Source organism: Poecile atricapillus, chromosome 2 (genome assembly GCF_030490865.1).
Source record: "Poecile atricapillus isolate bPoeAtr1 chromosome 2, bPoeAtr1.hap1, whole genome shotgun sequence".
In the NCBI taxonomy this organism is placed as follows: Eukaryota; Metazoa; Chordata; class Aves; order Passeriformes; family Paridae; genus Poecile; species Poecile atricapillus.
This window is the reverse complement of record NC_081250.1, coordinates 106,917,992-106,943,472: the sequence shown is the minus strand read 5'-3', so window position 1 is coordinate 106,943,472 and position 25,481 is coordinate 106,917,992. Positions and strand designations below refer to the sequence as shown.

The 25,481-nt window shown below is 37.8% G+C and overlaps 1 protein-coding gene across 2 annotated transcripts in view; it reads right to left on the bottom strand.

Annotated features, from left to right (window-relative positions):
* RBBP8 (RB binding protein 8, endonuclease) overlaps positions 1-18,691 on the bottom strand; it is a 40,400-nt gene extending 21,709 nt beyond the window's left edge. The window contains exons 1-5 of one of the 2 annotated variants that reach the window (XM_058833556.1): positions 18,630-18,691; positions 16,981-17,029; positions 9,365-9,584; positions 4,177-4,219; positions 1,756-1,851 (exon numbers count right to left, since the gene is read on the bottom strand). In XM_058833556.1, the coding sequence (XP_058689539.1) occupies positions 1,756-1,851; positions 4,177-4,219; positions 9,365-9,476 (251 nt within the window). In that variant the 5' untranslated portion in view covers positions 9,477-9,584; positions 16,981-17,029; positions 18,630-18,691. Of the gene's footprint in view, positions 1-1,755; positions 1,852-4,176; positions 4,220-9,364; positions 9,585-12,224; positions 12,451-16,980; positions 17,030-18,629 lie in introns of those variants that run through there. The other variant, XM_058833555.1, reaches the window with a different exon arrangement.
* Positions 18,692-25,481: the final 6,790 nt, after the last annotated feature.

Sequence of the window (25,481 nt, the reverse complement as noted above, 5' to 3'; positions counted from 1 at the left end):
GCCACTGAAAACCTTTGTGAGACATCCTACTAAGAGTACTGTCAGATATAAATCACCATTCATTTTAAGTTCATTCAGGAAAATACAAATACGCAATTTACTACAGTAAATAGAATTACTACTTCATCTAAGAAGGATATGTACTGTCATTAAGCAAAATTATAAAATAAAAAGGACAAAGAGTAATTCCACTCTGTAACAACTGCCAAGTAAATGTGAAATCCTTTATCTTTACCTAAGCACCAATAATTTGAAATGGATCCAAAAGTTCATGAGGGGCATTGACTCCACTGTCTCTAATGGCTTAGATTGGCTGTTTAAAACATATCCATGATCAGAAAAGGAATGGTTAGAATCACTCCATCTTACCTGACATATTCATTCATGCAATGAAATGTGTTCATTTTATAGATCATAGATGAAATTTATTTATTTATGGTACACAGCAAAAAGCTAACAGTATTACCAAAGTGAAAACCACTATGAAAACCACAGTTTCTTTTGCCTGCTAAATAAGTTAGTCAAAAGTTCTGCACTGCTGCTGGTACTACATCAAGTATTAAAAAACCCCAGCTAAGCAAACTATGTAAGTTTCCAATTTCACAGCTGAATATTGGAGGCTAAAAGCCATGCTGGTTTATTGGTGTTTTAATATTGTGGAATTATGGCAAAAGTAAAATATTGAAACACCTCCTCATACTATCTTATCTGAATGTGTAACAAACACAGTAGTACAATCTCCTTGTATTAAATCAGTTGAAATACTTTTGGTTTTCAAAATTACTCACAATGTAATTCATCTGGTAAGGGATTAGAAAAGTCCATCCACACCTCTCTACTTACATGGTATGAAAGTTTATTACCTGCTTGGCTACAAGCTTATCCCTAATGCCTTTCACAGAGAAATGGAGTAGAAAGTAGAGTATCACAGCTTTAAAATTTGAGGTAACACTGGAATAGTGGAAAACCATTTACTATGTAATGATGATCTGTTCCCAGAAAGCTTCTGAGAGCCTATTAACAGCAAATTTAACATACACTCTCCAAAACAGGTATAGTTTTTAAAGATAAAAAATTGCACTGTAATTTAATGTCTATTGGTTTTGTTTTGCTGGACCAGATTAAACAGGAACAAATAAAAGGCAGAATGGATCAAAAGGTGAGGAGAACACCTAAGTCCAAACGAAGGCAACAGACAGAACTTGTGATCAAATTTAGGTAAAACAAGCAATTGGTAAAAAAGACCCCCTCAAATCTGAAACACTTCCTAGTGAGTTCTTTCTAGTTTCATGACATATTATATGGGTCTTTGGGTTTTGTACTTGTATTACATCTTGATCAATATAAAATTTAACTATACAAAGAAGGATACAAAAGAATGAACTTTAAAATGTCTGTTTGTCTCCCATGTTGCTCCATTCTAACTTCTATTGATCTTAACTGAACTAAACAAGATAAACACTTTGAAAATAACAACATAAGAGAATTTTTATTTATTTCTATTTATTATTTAATTACATAGATGAGATAAATAAATATATATGCAATATATTTTATGATTGCTCTTCAGTTGGAAAAATTCAAATTCTACACCTTACTCTATAACACACTATTTGGATTGCATTAGAAAAGGACTGGCTCACTAAAAAGAAAAATCATTAATCCCACACCAAAACACAATAAACTCAAAGCATCCAGAGCTACTCTCTAAGAGCAAAATACAGCAAACTCAAAAGACAGAAGACACTACTTCACCTGTCTTCTAAAACCTTGATAGTGTCATGAAGTGCTTTTTGCTGTTCTCTGAGCTGTTGGTTCTTGGTATAGAACTCTTCAAGCCTCTCTGCATCCCTGAAAAGAAAAAGAGGAAAATTAGTTCTAGCTTTAAATCACAGCAATTACTTTTTCACTAGAGAATTTTCTCTGTCATGTTTCTTTCATATCCTTGGGAAACATGATTATCATCAGCACAAATATTAAGTTGAAGATAAACGAAGCTAGTGTTTCTAATTAATAATAATTTACAAATGTCAGACAAAAGATGCAGCTAGTTTCTAATTCATAATACAGGTGATCTTCTGTTACATCTGATTTTTGTTCAGGTAAAAACCGGAATTGATGATAATCAAGACATTAAAGCTAACAATGTTCAAGCAACAATTTCAGAGAACAAACTCAAACCCTTTTCTTACACTTTACTGTGTTGTGGAGCTGTTTGGAATCTAATGGGAGCTTTCACAATCAGGTCATTTTGGTCTTATCAGTGAGTAAATTCTGTGTGGCAAACCACATTAGGTTTGGAAACCTCTGAAAAGTCTTTAGATCCATTAGAGGTTTACTTCCTCAAGAAGAAATTCTCTATAGAGCACATATTCCCATGACATGAATAAAGACAAGAGAAGTCTCTTTCCAAAACCCTCAGAAGCAGATAATCTTGTGGAAAATACCTTCTCTAAAAAGCAGAACTAATTAATTAACTAACGAAGAATATTTTCTCTTTAAAAGAGCCAAGGAAAAGTAGTAACATTAACTTCCCAATTTTAGCTCCCTTTCAGTTTTATCATCAGATCACATCTCTTCAAGATGCTAACAAGGTATGAGTGACAAGCACATAATTATTTTCTACACGAAATTCAGTAAAAGCTAAGCGCCTGAATCTGTGTAACATGACAATGACTAACTTCTGAGAAATTCCCAGCTCTTCTATTTACCATGGAATCCTTTGTATATATCCACGAAAGCAGTTGTTTGTTTTCAGAGTGCCTGAGATGGATTACTTGTGGAAGTCATGAAATTGGCTCATGAAAAGCTGTTAAGTGCACACACACACCAGGAAATGAAAACATATTTACTAACTTGTTGATACAGTTCTTTTACACAAACATACTTTTAAATTGGCACTATCCCTTTAACGTATGTTTAGCCAACCACATTTCATACTGCTGGCATTACAATAGTACAAGAAACTAGAACTCATGGGTCATAAAGTGAACAGCACAGCTGGAAGCTTCTACAGTGTACAATCACAAGCATATTTTATTAATCCTTAAATTTAAGTACAGATGCTTCATTTTTTCTGTACTATCATACAGACCCACATACCCCATTCCAACTGCATATTCAGCCTATAAAACTGTTATATGCAAACACCATCAGGGGCCATTTAAGGCTTCTACTTTTACTTGGGAAGGACAAAATGTTAAACTTTTTTTACCTCAGTTCACTAACCAAGTACAGCCAGACCATGGCAAAATTTGAAGTCTGACAAAAGCAAGCTGTATTTTCCTGATGCTTAGGACATTAAATAATCCCTCCAACAAAAAGCTAAAACCACAAAAAATCCCCTCATTTTTTTCTGTTTATGCCACTCACGTGAGACTTAATATAGCCAATTTAAAAATTGTTCCTATTTAATTCTAAGTCATTCTATGGCATTAAGTCATTTTCAATAAATAAGTAAGACATAAATGTATACTAATCCTACATGCCTTTCACCTAAATCCTGTAAAGTGCCCCATAAAGACAGTAAAATGACAGGAGGAACTAGGCTGTTGGTTGGGGTTTTTTTCCTTAAAATTCCAGTATACCTGATAAACATGACAGACATTTTTGGCTATGAAGGCACTGCATAATGGCCAGTCTGACCTAGGGTTTATAAGTCATTAGCTCCAATGCTGGAGTGGGATACAAAATAAGGTGCTCATTGTCAGCTGATTACCAAGTTTGAAATACTAAACCCCAGGTATTCACATGCAGCAAGGAGAACAAGACCTCCTATGTAACAGTACTTTATCTACAATGTGGCAGTTGTAGAAAGATTCCAACAAACAATGATTAACCTATCTGGTATTTGTTCAGCCACAGAACTGATATTTCTCATCTAGAAATTTAGGATTCCGGAACATGGAAGCAACTTATGATACACCAGGCTAATATCAAAAGCAAGAGATAATTTCATTATTTCAGATTAAAATTGAGCAATTACTTAATTTTTAAATCATACTCAAGAAAAAACACACCCTGTAAAGAGCTCCATACATCTTCAGATTACTTCAGCTGAATTATTGAAGTAAGCAGAATTTTTTATACATCTAAAGGAAGAATCCATGAAACCTTAATTGATCTTACAATAATTGCAGCTCATTAATAAATTAGATCATTAAGATGAGTACTTACAAGCATCTTTCCTTTTTCAACTTAGATATTTTTAGCTGTAAACCTGAAAAGTAGAAAGAAGAAATCACATGTTATAGAATTCTGACTTAAAAAAATGAGTGAGACCAGTAAATTAGCTCCCCATTTTCCACTGTCATCTACAAAGAGACAAAAAATGTCACTAATCTGGAGAGAAAAAAGTTGCTTCTGGGCTTTTTGAGTGTGTTCTACAGGATCTTAGAAACAAATATAGTCATTGTGATCTCCAGGAAATGAGGACTTCTTAAACAAACACATAGATTTAACACAAGTAAACAAACACCTTTGTGAAATAACCACACATGAATAGCCAGCACTGTCAATACATTTTCATTGACTATGCCCACATAAGTAGCATAAAATAGGTTCTGTGTGCACATAAAGTCATACTTCTGCACTGGAAATGAAGCACCCAATCACTGAACTGAGAAATGCTTTACAGTGTATATGCATAAAGGAAACATTAAAACTATGTGATTCAAGGCTTTAAAGCACAGGACAACATCCTTCTTTAGAGATGTGCTACTAGACTCTCAGTCAAAGCTTCCTTGGAATATCTGAAGGTGAATTGAGGAATGATATTTAATCTGTGGCCCTTCTCCCACTAAGAGTTCTAACTTCTAACTATATATCCTGAGAAGAAGCGAAAAAGTTTGCAAATACAGTTGGTGTTTTCAGCAGGAGTGGCCAGCTGACAGCCCAGGGGACAGAACACTGTCCAGCCAAACTGCTTGCAAGGTCTTGGGTGCATTTGTATGTGCACAAAGACAAGAAAGATATTTATGTACGAAACAGTTGAACAAGCAGGACATAGTGCTATGGAAATTTATGTGATATTACCCACACACAAGCAGGTCATTCCTGTTCCAAATAAACAGAAATAATCAGACTCCCATGACAGAACAGTTTCTTACACAGAAATCCAAGAGAAATTTTCATATCACATCAGAAAATAACATAATATTTCCTAGCATGGTTATTCTCTTCTAATGATGAAAGGTTGCTACCAACTTAGGTCGAACATCAGGTTTCCTGTAAGCTCTCTTGCAAGAGCATTATGCATGTAGAATTTCAGGATAAACTTATAAAACCAGAATACTTGTAAGAAAACTTCAGAGTACTTTGAATTTAAGCCTAAATACATAGCTGATACTACATCTTATTATAGAAAATGTAGGTTAAGACAGCTAACAGACTATTTTTTCTCCCCTACCAAGCTCAACTAGGAACAGCTCAAAGGGAAAAATTAATTGCTTGAGAAGGTTCACTCTTCAGGCCACTTAAAATGTCAAGCCAGACACAGACTCAGTGAACCCATACTTGCTACAAGATGCCAGTGAGACAATGAGTTAAAAATCCAGACAGACTACTGAAAAAAATTCTTAGGAAATATAGCAAGATTTCTTTTATCTCCAAGTGTTCAGCACCTGTGAGACATTATGTTCTATCATGCAGATCAGCACAGAAAGAGGGTTTATTTTTTTAAGTAGCTGCTATTCATCAAGTCAATTAGGCATCTGCAATTAGAACCCCTATAAAGCTTGCTTTAAAGCTGCTTCACGCCCATCGGAAGGAATGAAGCTGCACAACAATGCATCTCCTGTATGAACAGGTAGTCTGTTCAGCAAGTATTTAGGATTGTAACTTTGGCAACCTGAGCAACCAATTGAAGAGGCAGGGCTCAAAAGGCCCAGTACTGTGCTACAGGTAACACTATCTCCCTTCTCACCTGAATTCAGGAAGAACTAAACTAGTTACTTAAAGGTTACATTTTTTCTTAGTTCAAATGACTGCAATGAGAAGGCAGGAAACCAGCCTGTTACATTTATCCAAGAGCCTTGAATTACTACATCTGCTTTAGTCTCTTCCTTTTGCTTTTCCAGAGTATTGAGAGTTTTTAAGCATGCTCATTTAAAGAGCTTTGCTTTTTCAAGTTTCCTTATTTAACATAAGAAGCACATAAAATTCTGTGGAACTACACTGTGTCCCTTCCCAATCCAATTTTATCTTTTGCACAATATTTTTATGGAATAGACAAGCTGTAGACTATATAAATCTACACTACCTAATGCTTCTAAGTGCATTAGTAAATGACACCCCTCTACACCTGTTAAAGCAACAGAAACCTTCTTTAAACTATCATTAGGCACACTAATTAAATACTTTTTAAATGAAATTTGCTATTTGATTAGACTACATAGCTGTAATATTTCAATTAATGGCTATGATAATTTCTGTTCTGATCAATCTTCAAATGCACTGAATGCACTTCCTTAAAACTGACATTGCCTTGGAAGACTGCAGAATCTTTATCACTGAAGACTTCTTGAAACAAGTTGGACAAGCTACCGTCAGCAATGACGCAGACATAATCCTACCTCAAGGGTACAGAGATGGACTAGATGACCTCCTAAAATCCCTTCCAGCTCTGTTTTCTGTAATTATTTACTTTTGAGGAACTTCCAGCCATTTCCTTTCCTACAGCAATCAATAAGATTGTTTTCCACATAAGTTTCTCTCCTTCTGTAACCACAGGTTTTTTTCTCTATTGATATCTTCTGCTTTTCAGAGGTAAGCAATAATTAAAAAAACAAAGCTATTTCTTGTACATAAAACACTGCTCACATTTCTATGCTGATATTTTTAGTACAAAGTTTTAGATTCAAATTAATCCTCAAACCCATCTTGATAAGATCCACATGCAGCAAGCATCTATATAATTATTTCAAGCAAGAAGCAATAATTACCAACTGTAGAAATAAATCAGTTTATCAAAAGCATTATTAAATTCCTTTGAATCTTCTGGGCACTATGTAGGCATCCTACACATTCTACAGATAGGAAATAAGAGCAAATAGTTTTAATGACCATTATTCTGAGTTGTTGAATACTTCTGAACTCCATGAAAAGTCAACTGACACTGATCATACCAAGCATCTTTGGAAACTGGGATGTAGGTGTCCTACCCATTGTCTCATAATGAATTTAAGTTAAATAATAGCTATTTTGGCTGAAGAAGGCCAAAATTTGGATTTTTTTGGAAATGATCAGTTTAGAAGAACAAGAAACTGGATTTCTTTACATAACGGTGGAAAAACACACCATTTACATACAGTAAACACACCCTTTATATAGTAATATCCAAATTCAATAGAATTCCTTTCAAGCTGCATGAGTTTAAAGTATTCTTCAGTCTACATTCTACAGATATAACTTGTATAACATGTCAAGTTCATGTGTCATAAATTCTACTTTTCATGAATTTTAAATAAAAAGAATTCCACCATTTCAGTGTTTAGTACCTTGTACATGCAAAAAGCTTTTTCAACAACTACTAATTTTCCCTTAATCCACCTTCTACCACCTTTAAAATAATTTTTGCTGACATTCAGATTGGAAACTCATGAGTCAATTTTAATTCTTATTTATAGACTTCAGAAACAAGCAAAGTCTAGGCAAGTCTGTGTTTGATGTTTCTAAAATATCTTCCAGTACCATTTTCTCTAAGAGGATCCCCACCTTCTGAAAAAATTAACTATCCTTCAGGCATGCCTTTGATGTTATCATGGAAGACCTAATTTTACCTAACACAGTGTGGGACATACTGACAAAGGGCTAGGCATGAAAAAGACTGCCTGGTGGCAAAATTACCTGACCACACCCTGCATGCATGCTAAAGAGTACCTTGCTTGCAGAAAGAAAACCCAAACTTGAAAATCATGTGCTGCACACCCCAAGAAACTAGAGAAAGGGTCACTTAACATAAGTCTCTACACTAGAGCTTTTTGTTTGTTAAGTTTTTGTTGTTCAGACATGCCATGGATTGTCAGATCCCATTCTGTCAGTACTTCCGCATATATCTGTGGTTGACATCACACCCATTCCAAAAGAACAATCAACAATTAAAAAAATAATTATTAAAAAAGTTAATTTTTTTTGTTTTGGAACACAATATAAAATTGTAGTTCATTTGTTAATGTAAAGAAATCCTACTGTCTGCTATCATTTTCTTTCCATTTGCCATATTGGTATATGCTTTTTGGTTGCTTGTTTAGTCTGTTTTTTTTTAATAATCAACAACAAAGATTGTTGCTGATTATTGCAGTTGACAGCTGCAAATTATTGCATCAAGACTTTAAGTAGGAGGCATGTAACATCTATTAATTATAAAATAATTCCCAAGAGTTTTTGAAAGCAAGAAGTGATAGTATAACTGGGCCAAAATGGACAAACCTGAAGCAAGGTCTTCACGCTGGTGGAAACAAGCAAGGCCACTCAAATGGTCTGGGTAAAGATCCACTTGCATGACTAAAGCTCTTAAATCACAAAAACTCACCCACTTTTATTCCAGCCTAATAAAAAAAAATACTATTTCATACATAAGGATATACTTGTTAGAAGATACAATCTAATACTGTTTTAATTCCATCCAAAAGGATTGATCATGTGACTTTAGATCAGCGGAACAAAATGTTAACTTATTTTGTGTTTTTAACAAAAAAACGTTATGAATACTCCTTGTAAAACAGTATTACAGTAACAATACATATGGTGCAATAATTCATCTTTTCTGAATTACTGAAGAATGAACAGACACTAACAGCCAATCTGTAGAAAAAATGTTAGTACAAGTCACATAATGTAAGAATTATCGTATTATAAAAACATTATAAATTTTGCTGAGAAAAATTAGAACACTAAAATCTGAAGAAACAATTTTCACTTCAGTAACATTAATCTGCACTGTGATTTTGCACAAGTTCGGGGAAATAAACAATGCAAGTAATTTTAATGTATCTGAACCAACTAAAGCCAAAAACAAAAGGAAATACTCCATTGAATAACATGGTTTGGAAATTTGAATCATAATCCATTAAAGGTAAAGTAACACAAATATTTTGCACGCAAGCAGAGATTGCATGTACCATTGTGTTGCTTTTTCTTCACTGACCTAGGAAATAATTTATGTGTTGATAGTTTAATCCTGTTAAACAAGGCTGAGGTGGTCAAACTCTAAGGATCATTTTTAATCATCAGGTCCAACTTTCTGCATAACTTAAAACATTAAAAATCTATTTAGTTCCATGCAGAGTATTTTGGTTCAAAGTTTTCCTGTGGTAACTGACAAACACCAACTTTCACCTGACAAACCCAACCTTCAATGATTTACCTTGTACTTCTTTATCATGGCATTCTTTCAGTTTGCACCACACTTCTTTGAAGATATCTCCTGTAGTTTCTGCAGAACTAGGGCTCCCACAGCTTCCTCCAGATGCATTCATCTTACTTATTTCTGCTCCCAGCTTCTTTGATTGAAGAACTGGCTCACTCTCAAACTTTATATTTTAAATTACATAGTTATGAAAGTGTTTCTGAAGAGAAGTGTAGATCTATAACAACAGAATGATAACACATTTGAATTTATCAGACCATAACTTGTAGCCATGAATGAAATGCAAATTTGCTGCCTATGCTTTTTGAGGATATATATTTATATACTTTAATACTGACAGTCACACAAAGTTTGGACAATGCTATGTATTTTGCTGTAGGTAGTTACAAACTAACAGAATTTTCCTTCCCTTAAAAAGCTATCAACTCAAAATTTGATTAAAATACCTAGGAGTCTGTACTTTTTTCTAATCTAAAGATACAGTTATACAGAATTCCTGTTTTCCAAAAGCAAGCCATCATGGCAAAATCTGGCTGCCAGCAAAAGCATTTGTCAAAAGTTTTATCAGAGATGGATTTGTCTACATACATTTTTTATATAAACTTGGATTCAAATTACACTCTTTTGCAAGGAAAAGCTCACATCCCCTTGAAGTCTTCATAATTCTATATTAAAATTATTCCCATTCCCTGATTAAAAAAAAAAAAAAAATTGGAGAGTAATTGCAAAAATCTGTAGATCTCCAAACCATTAATATTTGAGAGGAACTATCAAAGTCAGATAGCCCTATCTTAGAAGCTTGACTGCCTGCAAAATTTAGGATAATTTTACCCATAATTCTCACTTGTTTTGAAGGATTTCTTACAGAGATTATGCCCTCAGGCAAACTATGGGGGAAGCATGGTACTCAGATCTGGCTCTGAGCCAAGATAAGATTCAATGCTACTGGCACTGGGTGTCCAATATTGAAATACTACTGTAATCTCTGTCCTTCCATTCCCTCTGTGTGAAACTGGACATTCTAAGTTTTCCCCATTTTTATGTAGTCAATTTTAAACAAACACCCTTGAAAAGGGACTGTCATTACCAGGTGGACATAGCTATCTCTATGACTTTGTAATATAAAAAGCAGTAAGAAAAAAAAAAGCTAGCTATTTTGTACTATTCCTAAATTAGCAACTTGAGCAAGCAAACCACCATGCCTATACTGCTAAATGGAAGAAACAATTTGCTCTCAAACTTTTGATGTATAAGTTAAAGTCCAGATGATACAAGATTTATGATTCATCAAGAAGCTGCATTTCCTGTCTTGAGAGCCTTCAAACAACTCAGAATATCTGAAAGCAGCTACTGGTTTAACTGCTCCCTCAGATTCACCACAATAAAATGTCCAGTCCTGGGGTCAGTAACCAAGCGTAGGGCCTGGAGGCTTTGGTTCCACTCTCCTGTCTCCTCTCTCTGTGCACTATTTTAAATCACTTTTTTTCAGTCTGGCTATCTTTACAATGGAATAAAAATAATGGAATGAAACATTATTCTCAACAGAAACACTTGAACTGTATGTCTTCTATAGCACAAGGATACTTGAATGCTACAATAATGCAGCCAGCAGCCCCACATTTGTTTTAACTTGCTCTGTCCATAGCAAATTCAGTGCCTATTTCAGGATATGGCTATAAGTTAGCAAATGCTGTCTTCAGAGAAAACCTTAATAGAAAATAAAATTACCATTTGAAATTAGCAATGCCTACAAGTCTTCAACAGAAGTTGAGCAGTAATCTGCTTGCATCTCTGCAGCTGAAATGCCCCACTTCGTGTGCAGCCACATTAAGCCATCTTAGAACACTTTGCGGAACCAATTGTCTAGTGACATTAGGAATGGTTTTTAAACTCTTGCTTTGCACCTTCAACGGATGTTTCAGGATCAAACTTTTTCTCTATCAAGCACTAGGACAGTGAAAACCACACGCTTGCTTTCACTTACTGTTTCAGATTTAAGTATGTCAGATGACTCATTTCCATGGAAAAGTCATCTGACTCTAGACAGTAAATGTGTCCGTAGTGTTTGTTTTGGTTTTTTTTTCCCCAAGATAACTGCAATGAAAAAAAAAAAAAAAATGCACAAAACCCGCTCAGAGCTTCTGCAAATTATTAGTACACCAACCGACTACAAATAGGAAAAAGGAGCAAGGCATTTTCCCAAGCTTCATCTGCTTCAGGATCCCAAAAAGATACATAGCTTCCTACATGTGTTCAACCTCCCTTAAAATACAGGACCCGCAAGAAGTATACAAGTCGAGGCTTTGACAGGTCTGGGCAGCTGCAGAGGTGTTAAAGCGATGGCTTAGTCTCCAGCCCTAAGAAAGTGCTTTCCAGTCCTTAGGGGAAAAAAAACGCCGGAGCTGAATGCACGGACACTTGCAGGCAGGGACAGAGCTGGAAGCTGCTTGGAGGTGGGGGTGGAAGCACCGCACCAGCCCCTCTCCCGGATGTCCTGCTTTGCTGCTATCCCGCCGACTGCCGCTTTCATAGAACAACCTGAAAGTGTCATTTCCCTCTTCTTCCACAAACCAACTCCCGCCAGCACCGTCAGGCTTTCCACGGCTTCATCAATGATCGCCCCCAGGAATCCATCAGCACCGATAAACGCGCCGAGGCCGCTTATCGGTGTTGATACCTTTCCGCCGGGGACGCGCCGCCCCTCCGGGATTCGGGGGAGGACACCAGGGGATTCGGGGCGCCTTGATCCCCACCAAAACCCACCGGCTGCTCCTACAAACTCAACTCTCCTGTACTTTCCTGGCGGTGAACTTTGCTCTCCTTTCCCTCTTGCACGAACACCGCACAGAAAACTCACTCGAAAGACACGCCGGGATGCTCTGGGAAATCCTGCCATGACCAACACCTGGGAGCTTCCCGCCAGGCTTGGGTCACGCCCCGCAGCCGGGACGCCAGAGGAGCGGTATGGCATGTCCCACACGCCGCTTCTCCCGAGCCTCCCAAACGGAGAGAACGGGGCTCCCTCGGGCAGGCGGGGCAGTGCCTGAGGAGCGTCCGGCGGGGACCCGGGGCCGGAGGGGCCGTGGCGGGCCCGTCCCCGAGGCGGAGCGGGGGCGGCGCACTCGCGGCCGCTCCCCGGCGGAGGATGAGGAGAGCGCGCGCCGTTACCTGGTTGGCTCCCGCCGGCCCCGCGCGCCAGCGGCGGGAAAAAAGGAAAAGCTGCAGCGAGCGCCTTCCCTCGCCCGGGGGGGGCGGGGCGCGGGCAGATCTCGCGAGGCTTCCGAGCTGCTCTCGCGAGGGTGCGGCAACCTGGGGGTCTGAGCTTCCCCCCCCCCCCCCCCCCCCCCACCCGCCTGGGCGGCTGCCGGGGGGTTCAGGTGGAGGGGCTGACACGGTCAAAGGATCAGGATTGGCTGGGTTAGAAAAGACCGCTGAGAGAGCATCGAGTCCTGCCTTCGATCCAACACCACCATGTCAACTCGACCACGGCACTAAGTGCAACCTCCTGTCTTTCCTTAAACACTTGCAGGGAGGGTGACTCAACCACCTCACTGGGCAGTCTATTCCAATGTCTAATCACCCATTCTGTGAAGACACTCTTCCTAATGTCCAACATAAGCCTCCTTTGTAGCAACCTGAGGCCACTTCTTTTTGCCCTGTCGCTTGTTGCCTGGGAGAAGAGGCTGATCCCCAGCTGCCTGCAGCCTCCTTTCTGATGGTTGTCGAGAGTGATAAAGTCACTCCTGAGCCTCCTCTAGGCTAAACACTGCCAGCTCCCTGGGAAGTGCTTCATTGGACACGTGTTCCAGATCCTGTACCAGCTTTGCTGCCCTTCTCTGGACATGTGCCAGCACCTCAATGTCCTTCTGAATTGAGGGGCCCGAACCTCACGGCCTCACCAGTTACGAGTACAGGATCCCGCTGGCCTCACTATTTCTGACACAGACAAAGATACCATTGGCCTTGGCCGCCTGGGCATACTGCTGGCTTGTGTTTGTTCATCGAGGTCACCAGGTGTTCTCTCAGCCCTCTCCTCTGGCCCAGTACTTGGGGTTTTCACAGAGAGCTGCCAGAGGAAAGCCAAGGGGATAAGCCAGGGCCTGGCTGGTGCCACAGCTCGATGTGACAGCAGGCACAGAACACTCTGGAAAAGCAACGGTGCGTGCGAGAGCCTACATTGAAACAAATGTTGCCCCTGCCTTCCTGGAAGAAGTTCTTGCTGGTTTAGATGTAGACAGGATCATTGAGGTGTACAACTGTACCAGAAGTGGCCTTGCCTTTAAGGCTATGCTGTTAAATCTCTCTGTGCCCCAGGATTTGTAATCTGGTTGCTGGGGTTTACACACAAAAGTATGTGGGGAGGCTTTCCCCCACCTTCTTCGTTTTAACAGTTTCCATGGCTTGTTATTTTACCATACCACAAAGCAGTCTAGACATATTTTTGTGTTTTATGTGAATATGGAAACCAGTAGGCACATATAATTAGTACAGTATAAGGCTGCTGAACTTTTTCGTCCCTTCTCAATGTTATTTTTTTTTTTGCCCAAATTGGAGAGCCATGTTCCTTCATTCATTGGGACCAGCCCTGCTGTCTGCAATGAGATAAACCCCTTGATTTTAGGTAGTTCTTAGTGATGAAATAGAAACAAAACACAGTTTTTCAGTATTACTATTTTGCCTTTACATGATTCCACTGGACTGTTTTGATACATATAGGAACTCTTGCAGAGGCAACTTGGTGGCATGACTACCTAGGACTAGAAGATATAATAGCAATCAGTCTGGAAGGGACAGTGCTGCAAACATATACTTTCTAGATTGTTAATAGCAATATTTCAAAAGTTAAGTGTTCAAGTATTTCATAATTGTTAGTAGCTGTTCCATCTAATTCTTTTTACATTACTCAGATCATTCAGGTCTCAAGAAAACATCATAAATAAGGAAGTACAGCACAAGTAAAACTGGATCTGAAATACTGTATCAACATTTTTGAGGTATTTTGAAATACTGTCAGACAGGAGATGACACATTAGTCAAGCTTCAAATCTGTTTGAAAAGATTGAAAATTTTCTTGGTTTCCCATCAAGTACGTACCGTGAATTCTGAAGTGTTTAGAAAAATCTTGAACTTAACTTTTCTGCTCATTCCTCATCATTGTTTAACTACTTATTTTTCAACATAAATAAAATGAAAATGTTGTTCAGGAGCTCAGCAGCATATTACTTATTGTAAGATCAAATAGTAAGTTTGATCGGTTATCAGATCAGTAGACATATGCGGGAACTAAAATTAGCTAGTGTTTTGGAAGAAGCTGTCATGTCATAATAGGTTGTGATTGACTCTCCAGTCTTATTAAATAATGCTTGTTGGCAGCTTTTCATTCTATTTTTGAAACTTTTGTAATCTTAAACTTTGTGATGTAGGCAAGCAATGATTTCCTCATGTTAAGGGAAGCAGATGTCTTAAATCTACGCACAGATCTGATAAGTAGCAATAAAATAACCCTCTTGCTGATTGATCAGATACTTTACCATAAACTGTACCTTTCTTACTATTTATAGGAAGCACTCTGGCAAATAATTATGTCATCCCTTTTATTTCCCAATAAACTCTGAACTGTTTGTTTTCATATTCTCTTGTGTTGATCTTTACAGCAATATAAATCCACTGACTTCTACAGTGTTATCCTTATCTACTCCACAGTGAGTGAAAACGGATTAACACTAACGGTTGAACTTTACTTTTATCTCCCTTCCAGATTTATTTGATTTTATGTACTCCGTAATCACATAGTTGGCCACTGAATAGATTCCTGGCTCATTGAACATGCTAGAAAACTACTGGAGACTCTGATACTCCACATTCACACACGGGGTGTCTTAAGATGACTAGTCTAACTGGAACTGCATCTCATTCACCTCGTAAGAGTAAACACACACACCTAGACAATAAAACTGTGGGAAAAATGCTTCACCGTTACTGTGCTTGAACAGATATGAAACTTCCTGTGGTGTCATGGCTCATGTCCAGATTTCAAAATAACCCTTGCTGTGGCACATTGAACTAGGTGACACAACACTTACCCATGAACAATTCTGCAAAAAGGGAGTCTTATTTTATCATATACCATTTTAGACCTGGACAGTCTGAAATGTTTAATCCTATAATAGTAGGTGGAGCTGTCGATTTTCAGTTACAGTTTAGTGGCAATGCCTTTCTTTTTGATGACTGGACTATTTACCAGCAAATCAGCTAATAACTGAAGTTTGATTGTATTATTTATTTTATTTATGATTACTTATTATTGTATTTCAGTTATTTCTGAAATTCTATTGTAAGAGTTGCACGTTGCAGAGCAAATAAAATTAAAAATAGCCTTTAATCACACACCCCCTTCCTCTCTGTTTGAGGAGTGATACAGAGGCTGCATCAGTGTTTCTAACCACTCAGGCTACAGCATAGCGTGAACTCTAGTTCACTGCATATGCATACAGAGTAAGGCTAAAATATATTAGCAGAAAGCTTACTTTTTTTTTTTTTGTGTCCATTACTTTAAATTTAGATGCAAAGATTAAATTTGAATGACAATGGGAAGTAAAATTTAAATATTTTATTTGCTTTATGCACAAAGGTAACTATTTCATTCTTTGCATATATATATATGTGTGTGTGTTTGTGTGTGTGTGAATGTATAAAATAAAATAGTGAGATCCTTATGTATTTTTATCAGATTTAATAGATCACACGTACATATACATGGCCAGTGTGTTCACAACAACCTCTACTTGCAGATCTGCAACTGAAGGATAAATATATTGTTTAATTCTCTAGTCATGTTCGTTTAATGTACTTTATGTTGCAATTGCCAATAAAGACATCAAAGGAGCCAAACTTCAGATGCAGAAAATAAGATAATGTGGCACAGTTCAGCTGCTACATAAATGGGATTTGAACTAGAAGTGTAGGAACTGGAAGTGCTCTGAGTAGCACGATTTCTTACAGCTGGGAGGGCACACAGACAACAGACACCACGCTGTCTGTCACAGGTGGTTGCTTTCTCTGGAAAAATAGGGAGGAGCCACTTCATCACCCCACTAGTTGAATTTGATTCTTCTCAAGCTGTTTGCGTAGCCACATTTGAAACTGAGCCAAGATCAAATTTCCCGATGCCCGTAACACTGTTCATTTTAAGGAACCCTCTTCTTTGAAGTGCTTTCACTGCTCCTCATCTATAGTCAGAAACTGCCAGGGCTTATTCAACTCAAACTCTCAGGTCCCTTAGAAAGTCTTGATGGAGGGGGGGAAAAAAATTTAAAAAAGCAATATGAGGGATGCTGTTGCAGGACCACAGTACAGTGTTCCTGGTCTTCAAGCTCTATGCAGCAGCACCTGTTTGTGTTAGTTGTATGTGGAAATGTTTTGCTCATATTGATGTTTCTCAGGGTAACATGACCAGTTTGGGTAGTTATGAATATTTATTTCAGCCTTGGAAGGCTGAAGTAAAAGTTAACAGATCTGTGCAAAAAATCATGCCACCTATCTTTTACTGTAGTGAACAACATGAATTCAGAGACAGAAAAGAAACAACAGATAGGAAGTAATATTTTACTTACCATTTGGGAAAAAGAAATCCCCAAATAATAGTCCCTGCACTTCCAGCCCCTAAAAAAAAAAAACAGCTGAGGAAAACCTAAATAAAATAGAACACATAAACCGAAGAGAGGATGGCAAGCAGCATTTTGAAAAAGTGATTTATTTAGTTTGAATTTTAAATATATTCAACATGTTCTCTGTTAAAATCCTAGCTTTAGAAATCAAAGCTCTCTTGTAGCATTTTATAGGCTCTACACAGAGTTCTTGTGAACACCATACAGTTCAGCCAGCTGTAATTTTTCTTTGGAGAATGGTTTATCCCTTTGCAAGTTTTCATTACATATTTGATAGCAGAATCAACTGAGAATATAAGAAAATGAAACATTTTTTCCTGATGAATATATCAGCTTCTGGGAGACTACAAAATTTTCCTATGTTCTTTTCTGTTTATCCACACTTTGAAGAAAAATATGAACACATACAGTGCTGCTAATGAGAAGGGGATTTCAATTCATTGATTTTTTTAAAGAAGCTCAGGAGGCCTTTTTATTGGCACTCTACAAAAGAATAATATTAATTTTACCTAGAAATAGCTGGCAGTAAACATAATTGAAGCTTCCTGTTGTGTGAATACCATAAAGTCTTACATAATCCCGTATAGATATTTTGTATCTAGTGGTTTGTATCCACTGATTCTGAGACCGGTTTTTTTTTCACAGCACAAAAGAAAATGGTAATTGTTTTGCTTAAAGTTAGACAAAATCAAGAATGCCTGAGAGACGGAAGTAGCTATGTGAGGGTTTTAAAAAATGAAGATACACAGATATTGAAAAGATTCACATTTACTTATGTTAAAGAGTTATTTTGTCCTAACAGGCGTGACAAAACCTGTCTTCATTCCTTTCTATTCAGCTCAGCAAGTAGTTCTGTTCTCCAGTAGTTAATCAGTTACCAGATTCCACAGCTTTTGTTTTTACACTGTTTAATTTTTCTTATTTGACACAGAACCTGTGAATGGATTCAGCTGCAGATACAGGTACAACTTTCAGGTCAGCCTGCTCTTTATGACTAGCACTGCTTTTTATTGCCATTACTACCACAATTACTCATTTTAAACAGGCAAATTTCTAAAAAGTATGTAGAAAGAAAGCAGTTAGAATGACAAGTAAGTTTCCTATCTTACCATGGAATAGGTAAATCTAAGATTAAGTAGCTCATTCTATAAAATTGAACAATTAAAAAAGTTAGTTTGGCAAGAATTAGTAACAACACATCTTACTGTAATGACATTATGCCTTATCACAACACTGCTGTTATGTGACAGGGATTATGAAAACACTGTATAAAAGAGAAGCCCAATAAGCAATACCTAAGTGAACTGCTCAAAATACCAAGTCATTGGCTGTGGAGTTTCTATCTCTCACTCGCGTGCTAGGTTCATTGAACTGTCTCTGCAGTAAATACTCTGCAGACAGAGCAGATGATGTTGAGCTGCACACAGAAGGCTCAAACAGCTACAGTTACCAAAATCCTGTCAACAAGTGCCATAGAGACTGGCAGTACTCAGACACATTAAGGAGATAGCCACTATACCACTTCAAGCATCAGAGAAATTTTTTGCTTAAGGTTATCTTAAATTAATTTTAAAGAAAGATTTTTCAAAACTCACCCTTCTGTTTGAATTGTGAAAAGTTGTGTTCTTGGTCGGGGTGATAAATATTTACTATTGACTTCCCCTCCAGCTATAAACCTCAAGTGTAAGTGAGATGAGGAAGCCACTGTGGACCACACTAGAGAATGCCGAGAGGAGATCTGCTGCACCTAAGATATATACAATGTGCAATGGATAACCTAATATGCCTTTCATTTAACTGGCTGGGCAGGTTTCTGCATTCTGGAGAGCATGGAATCATACCAGAATTTGTTGGCATAACAGGCCCGTCAGACCGGTTCCCGGGGCACCCAGGAACCTGCCCAACCAGTCTGCATCAAAGGCCGGCCCAACATGCTGCAGCTCAGCTCGGCTGGGGAGGCTTCTACGCCGCGAATTATTCACGCCTCTGTCAACTCCCAACATACTACTCAGAGAGAATGATGTAGCCTCCAGCAAAATAATTTACCGAGGGGTGGGGGAATGATGCATCCTTGTGAAGTGTAGCAAGATCTTATTGTTATAAATTTTGTTTCATTTTATATGCAGATGAACTGGGCTAGAGGTCTGCCCAGAAAAAATGCTAAGAGAAACAGAGAAGAAAATGCCTTTTTTTTTACAATGCTAACTGTGCAGACTTATTATGATGGAGTAAGACCAAACCTTTACAGTGACAAGCTAAAACCCCCCAAAATTATACACTAATTCAGATTTATTTCCAGTGCAAAGTATATTTGCTGTGTTCATAGGATTCAGTTTATCTTTATTACCACACGAGAGGCAGCACATGGGAGCTTGCACGTGGAATATCCATCTTGTGACTTTGGTGGAGCCCTAGGTCTGTGCAAGCTGACTTTGAATGACTACACAGCCTGCTTCAAGGTGAAACAGGTCAGAGAACACGGCACATATCGGCCGTGCTTCCATAACTGTGAGGAACTACAGCAGTTGCCCTGCTACAATAGCACATGGGCTGCAATGGCAGCTGCGCTGCTTCTTGTTCATGGCTGTGGGGCAAGAATACTTGTACAGCAGTCTTGCATATTGCTTAGTTATTCAGGCTGTAGGCAGAGATCAGCATATGCCCCAAGAGAAGCCTGCATCTGTGTAAACTTAGTACTCTTTATTTTTTTCCCAGATACAAATATAGGCCATAATTTTCAGATCTTCTGCTTTGATTGTCAGAGATGTTGAGTAAAATCAGTAAGAGTTTTAATTAACACTTCTGGAAAAGTAACCACGGGTACATATACAATCAGTCTGCTAAATCTGTGTTTATTTTTTCTAGGCACCTAAAATTTAAACACTTGGGCTTGAAAAGGTTTGCTGTATTGAGTGTTGTCAGAGGCTGTGAGTAACTGTAGAAAGCTGTGTTTGTTCATAAAATGATCCCACAGTGATGTTTGTAATGTTATAGATCATCTTTTCTTAAGAATTTTATAGATCATCTTTTAGCAATTTTAATAATACTTACTAGACAAGCTAGTAAGGAAGATACCACCAAATTCAAACAGCATTGTGTAGCATAGAAAGTGTTTTCACCATTGACCTGAATATGAAAGACAAGCTGATATTTGAATATACTCAGATGATTTTACTACAGGAAAGTAACCCTTCCTATAATACTGTGTCTTATGACTGTCTTGAAAGAAAGGCTATTTTCTGAAGAAAAGAGCTATTTCAGCTAACTGGGCTGAAATGCCAGATGTATGATGTTTCTGCTTGCAGTCACACCACCTTAGGCTATGATTGCATACAGCTAAGCAGGGCTGGGCTGGGTCAGTACTTGGATAAGGGATTTACAGAAACTCTGCTGCAGGAAGTGGTTTTGGTGATTCAGGAGGCTATACTGGATAATGGGCTATACTGAATAATCAGGCATCACTGCCAAATGTGATGGAGAAATTGGATTCTGGGAATGTCCCAATCTTGGTGCCGTATTAAATGTAAGTTTTTAAAGACTCCAAAGCCCTTTCCACAAGCACTTAATCTTAAACTGGAAATCCCTATCCAATGTGAATGTACCGTGTCTACCTAGGATTTGGTTTTATGAGTGTTGCATAATTGGATAAACTGTGTAACTGATTAACACAAGTAAATTACCACCCAAAATAGCTGTAAGACTCTGCAATGTGGCAAAGGTTCTGCTCAGGTACTAGACTTAAGGAGGGCTGGTGTGCTTCAAAGCCGGTCTACTTCCAACTATGTCAGCTGGTTTCATAAAATGTACTGTCTGAAATGTTCCTTTTTGCATCCTGAGCTCATCATTAAACTTGGAGTCTTGTAGTGAACCTGATGGTGGGTCTTTAAAGGCATTGTACTTTCCACTGGACTCTTTACTGGACCCTGAAAAGCCTAGGAATAAAAGGGATGTTTACTACCTCTTCCTTTGACTTGAGAGCTTAAAGGAGCTTGTTCTTTCCAGACTCTTGTTCCCTCCAAACAAAACCCACCATGTACCCACCTTAGAGATTCAGCAGGGGCTTTTCTCTAGTTAGGGCTTCTCATACAGAGTTGCTGACAGGATTGAGATTTTAAGTTACACTTTCATATTAATTTCCACCATTACAGAAATTTACTTTTTCATAAGTAAAGGGCAAAAGTATAAGACAAAGAAATTATTGTATATATCAACACATATTTTAACATCAGTTGACTCTTGTTCTCAGCTTCATAACTCATAACAGTTCTAAATGTAGACTTACAACAGACATCAATATTATAGTATCAGGCTTGCTCAGAGTTGTCTGTGAGAGAGATTGTTTTTCCTTCTGAAGAAGACGGTATTATTATCTGAAGGACCTATTTCTCTCTTATTTCAAATATAATTTGAATTAAATGGATTTCACAGATGAATTTTCTTCAAAATCAAATGTACTGTTACATGCTTTTCCAGTTGAGAATAAACTATAAGTTGTTTATCATCTCCAGATTCCATCAAGAAAAGTCTTGTAATGCTTATCTGTGAACTCTACCAATTTTTACAGTGATCACATAAAATCTTCAGGAGAGGAGTCTCAGAGAGGTGCAATTCTGAAAAGTAAGACAATATAAATGGTGCAGGCTTCAACTTGTTCTTATACTGAAGGTATGAACAAACATTCATGTCTGCAAGTATTCATTACGGAGTTTACAACATACCTCCCCATAGCTATCAAAAGCTGTTCAGTACATTCACAAGCAAATTCAGATAACACACATGCCCCTACCCCCTATCACAGTTAGGTAATATTTCTTTCCACTTGACTAGTTGTGTAGCACTGTAAGGGCAAGAGACTGTTGGTTCATAAAGGGCGCAATGAAAAGTAGGCCAAGTCCAACCTTGGAAAATGAAGAGAGGTAGCAGCAGGTAATTTCTGACCTAGAGGCTAACTATAGAAAAATGCCTTCAAGTCAGCCAAGGGATGCAACCTAAAGCATTTTTGATGCTTTCCTGAGCAAAAATGGATTTGGAAATTGTTGCAACTATTTTGTTGATGACGACAGTTTCTCCTTTACCTTGTCTGAGACACTGGGATATAAAAAAACAATTACAAGAGAATTATCACTATTCTCACTACAAAAGTAAGCCTGGTTCAAAAGCTTGCTATTTTTCTCAGAGGCATGTTATGCATGAAATGTTATTATTTTTTGGAGTCCTACAGGCATTTAGGACTGCTTTGCCTTTTTCTTCATGGAGATCATGGAAATTGTTACAGTGGAGTGAATATTTGCTGTAAAGAGAGTTATAAAGCAGGAACCGTAAGAGGCATTGCTGTCATTGTTTGGGTGTCTGAATAATAGGTACTTTTTTTGTTATTTGTCTTCTTTTTCAGATGATACTGTATTTAGGAACAGACTTTCTATATGAGGACATGGAAGCATGGGATATCATGGACCTCACAGTTATCTTTTCACATACTGAAATTAGATATTTTATTTTTCTGTTTTGTCATCTAGGCCTTCAGTTATTTTAAATATGAGAACTACTTTCCTATCCCTTAATCTGTACTTACGGTATTCTCTGCAGGCCTTGGTCAAAGATCTTAGAAAATCTGAGTAAATTGTCTACTACTCTACTAGTCTGCTGTTTCACAAATACATGAGATAGTTTTGTTAAGGAGCTATAGTTTTCTTTTGTAGGAGTCTTGCTGAAATATTCTTAGCACATTTTATTTCTCTTTGTGTCTCATATTGCAAAATGAAATAATAGTTAAAATCAAGCTGTTACTGAAGAAAGAGTCACTAAAATTTTCAATAGGTCTGCTTCTTTGAAAAAGAATATGTTATTTGTTGCTTTCTGGTTCATTGAGTATCAGTGAGAAAATATATTTTTGTTTTGAAACCTAATGTTAGTGAGACAATATCTTTTGTTAAAAACTTAAAATGCCACATTGGTATTAAGCATCTTCAGAATTCAGAACACTGAGGGAAACCAAACCACTCTTATGTTCCATTACTTCATTCAGCAGTCCTGTTGAAGAATTTTCTCTTCCAAAACCTAAAGCTTTGTTGGTTTCTCCTGGTTCTTGTATGTAGAAACAGCAAGAGGAGGAGGCTATTAGGAAAACACTAGATGGATGTAAACGTATATTCCAACATTTCAAAAGCAAAACTTTTGACTTTTACAATTAATGTCTTTCACAGAAAATTCCAAGCATCTAAAGTTAGAAGGAGCTTTGCTAATGACTTTACTGAAGCCAGATTTTTAATCTTCTTGTGTTATCTTTCTTGAATGATAAAATAATTTTGAAAAAATTACTGTTCCGGTATATATTTCTGGCTTGAGCTGTTAAGGGAGCTACTTACTTTTTGAAGCAAGGGGGAAAGATAAACTTAGGCAGCCATTTCTCTGTGGTGCTAGTCCATACACGTTATACAGAACCGTGCTTTACTGTGGCTCAAGATTCCCTTCCTGGCCATGCACAATAAAAATGGAAAGTCAAGACAGACCCATCAAGCCTCTATCTTTGACCTTCAGCCTGTGACTTATACCACAAGTATGCTTGTATCAGTTCAGCGCATCACCCAGCACATCACTAGCTCCATTTCCTCTCCCTCTCTCACTTCTTCAATTTCTCTCATCTATGATCAGTTGTTTATAATTGGCAGCTACAACAGTCACACCATTACCTGTTGTTAACCTGTTGCTAGCTCTCTTAGGACTTTAAAAGGAAAAAGTTCACACCAGACTTGCAGCATTGTTGAAACAGGATGATAGAATGGCTTGTTTTTATGCCTCATTCAGTATTTCTTCTTCATCCTGTTTCAGATTAGCTACCTCTGGGAAATCCCAGGAGGAGGTGTCTTGTGGCAGAAGGAGGGGAAGAGCAGTGAGAAGTGGGAAAGGTGTGGCAGTGCCTTTCCCCAGCACAGGTCTCTGCAGACCTTCTGTCCACCTTCCTCTGAGAAACATCTGAAGCCCTGACATTCATAAATGGCAAAGAAGCTGTCACTCACCTTCTTGATTTATCCTGAAGCTAACTTTGCCATCGTCTCCAAAATATTCCAATGAAAGCGTTGGTGGGTTTTCTTGGTGGAGAGTATCAGTGAAATAGTCTGGTTTAAAAATTTTATACTTAAGCAAAAGGAATTTTTAAGCAACAATTATTAAATAAATATAATAACACAGACACACAAAATCTGTATCAGGATAGATGAAGTACTGGCAAACCTTGGCAGGGCAGACAAAAGTGGTAGGCTCACAGGATTATTTCTTAAAGCAAAACATGTTTCATTTTGAAACAAAGCAGTGGTAACATGTCTGAGGGGCACATGCTCCAAACTTTTCAATATATGAAAGTGATCAAACTTTTGGGAAACTGGCACATGCTCCATGACCAAAACTTTACTTAATATGATATGGATGCTGTTAAAGGCCTTAAAATTTAATGAAGAAACTGTGTAATGATACATAGCTCATACAGCTACTGTATGAGCGCATTACTGGACTAAGTCTAGAAATGATGTGCTACATTTTCCTCATTTCCGGCTGCTTTATCAGATCAACTGATAAAGAGATGGGATCAACTGAAAAAAGAAAAAGAAACAAACACAGAAAAGGTAATTGTGGTTTGAAAGTATCTTTTGTTTTAGTTACTTTCCTCCGTCAGGAAAACTGCATGGCTAAAACATAAACTCTTCACCTGCAGAGGAAAGATATAAACTTTGAAGTGATTCTTCATTACACGATGCCAGTCAAATTTTGTTTTGCACTGTGTTTATTGTGCTGTGCATAACACCACAGCTTTTTCAATGCTCCAGTGGTCAAAAAAAGAGCAGTACCATACAGACACAATATAAGTATTGTTGTTTCCTTAAGTACTAACGAGCTTCTGAAAATTCCAAGCGAGGGAAGTGGTAGTTTCCCGTAAGGAAAGTGTATTTTTTCGGGTGCTTCCATAAGCTCCTGACAGAAGGCAGGGTTGTCAGGACTGATGGCTCAGGTCACCTTTGTCTGAGCCTCCACCTAAGGCAAGGTCAGAGTCCAGCTGATAGCTAAGGATTGAGTCATGTCAACTGAGAAAGCAGACTACAGGATTTTAGTGTAGATGAGTTTTTTGGATAATTCACTTAAGCTAGACCAAATTCATCTGCAGCCACTTACTTTGACTTCCATTTGAAATCAACTAAGCTGATTTGAAGGTTTTGAATGTGAATGTCAGTGATCAGACAACTTTTTGGATTTGCTTAGTGTAATCAGAAATTACTTAGTGTAATCAAAAATTACTTGTCTTTCATCACTGTGTCTGACATAGGCAGATTAGAGAGAAGTCATTAAGGTGTGAATTTATGGCACACTGGCTATCTTGCCCTAGTCCCTTCTGAACAAACACTTGTAGTAATTGTCAATGTATCCTACTGTCGAAGTGGACTAACTAGTGAATTATG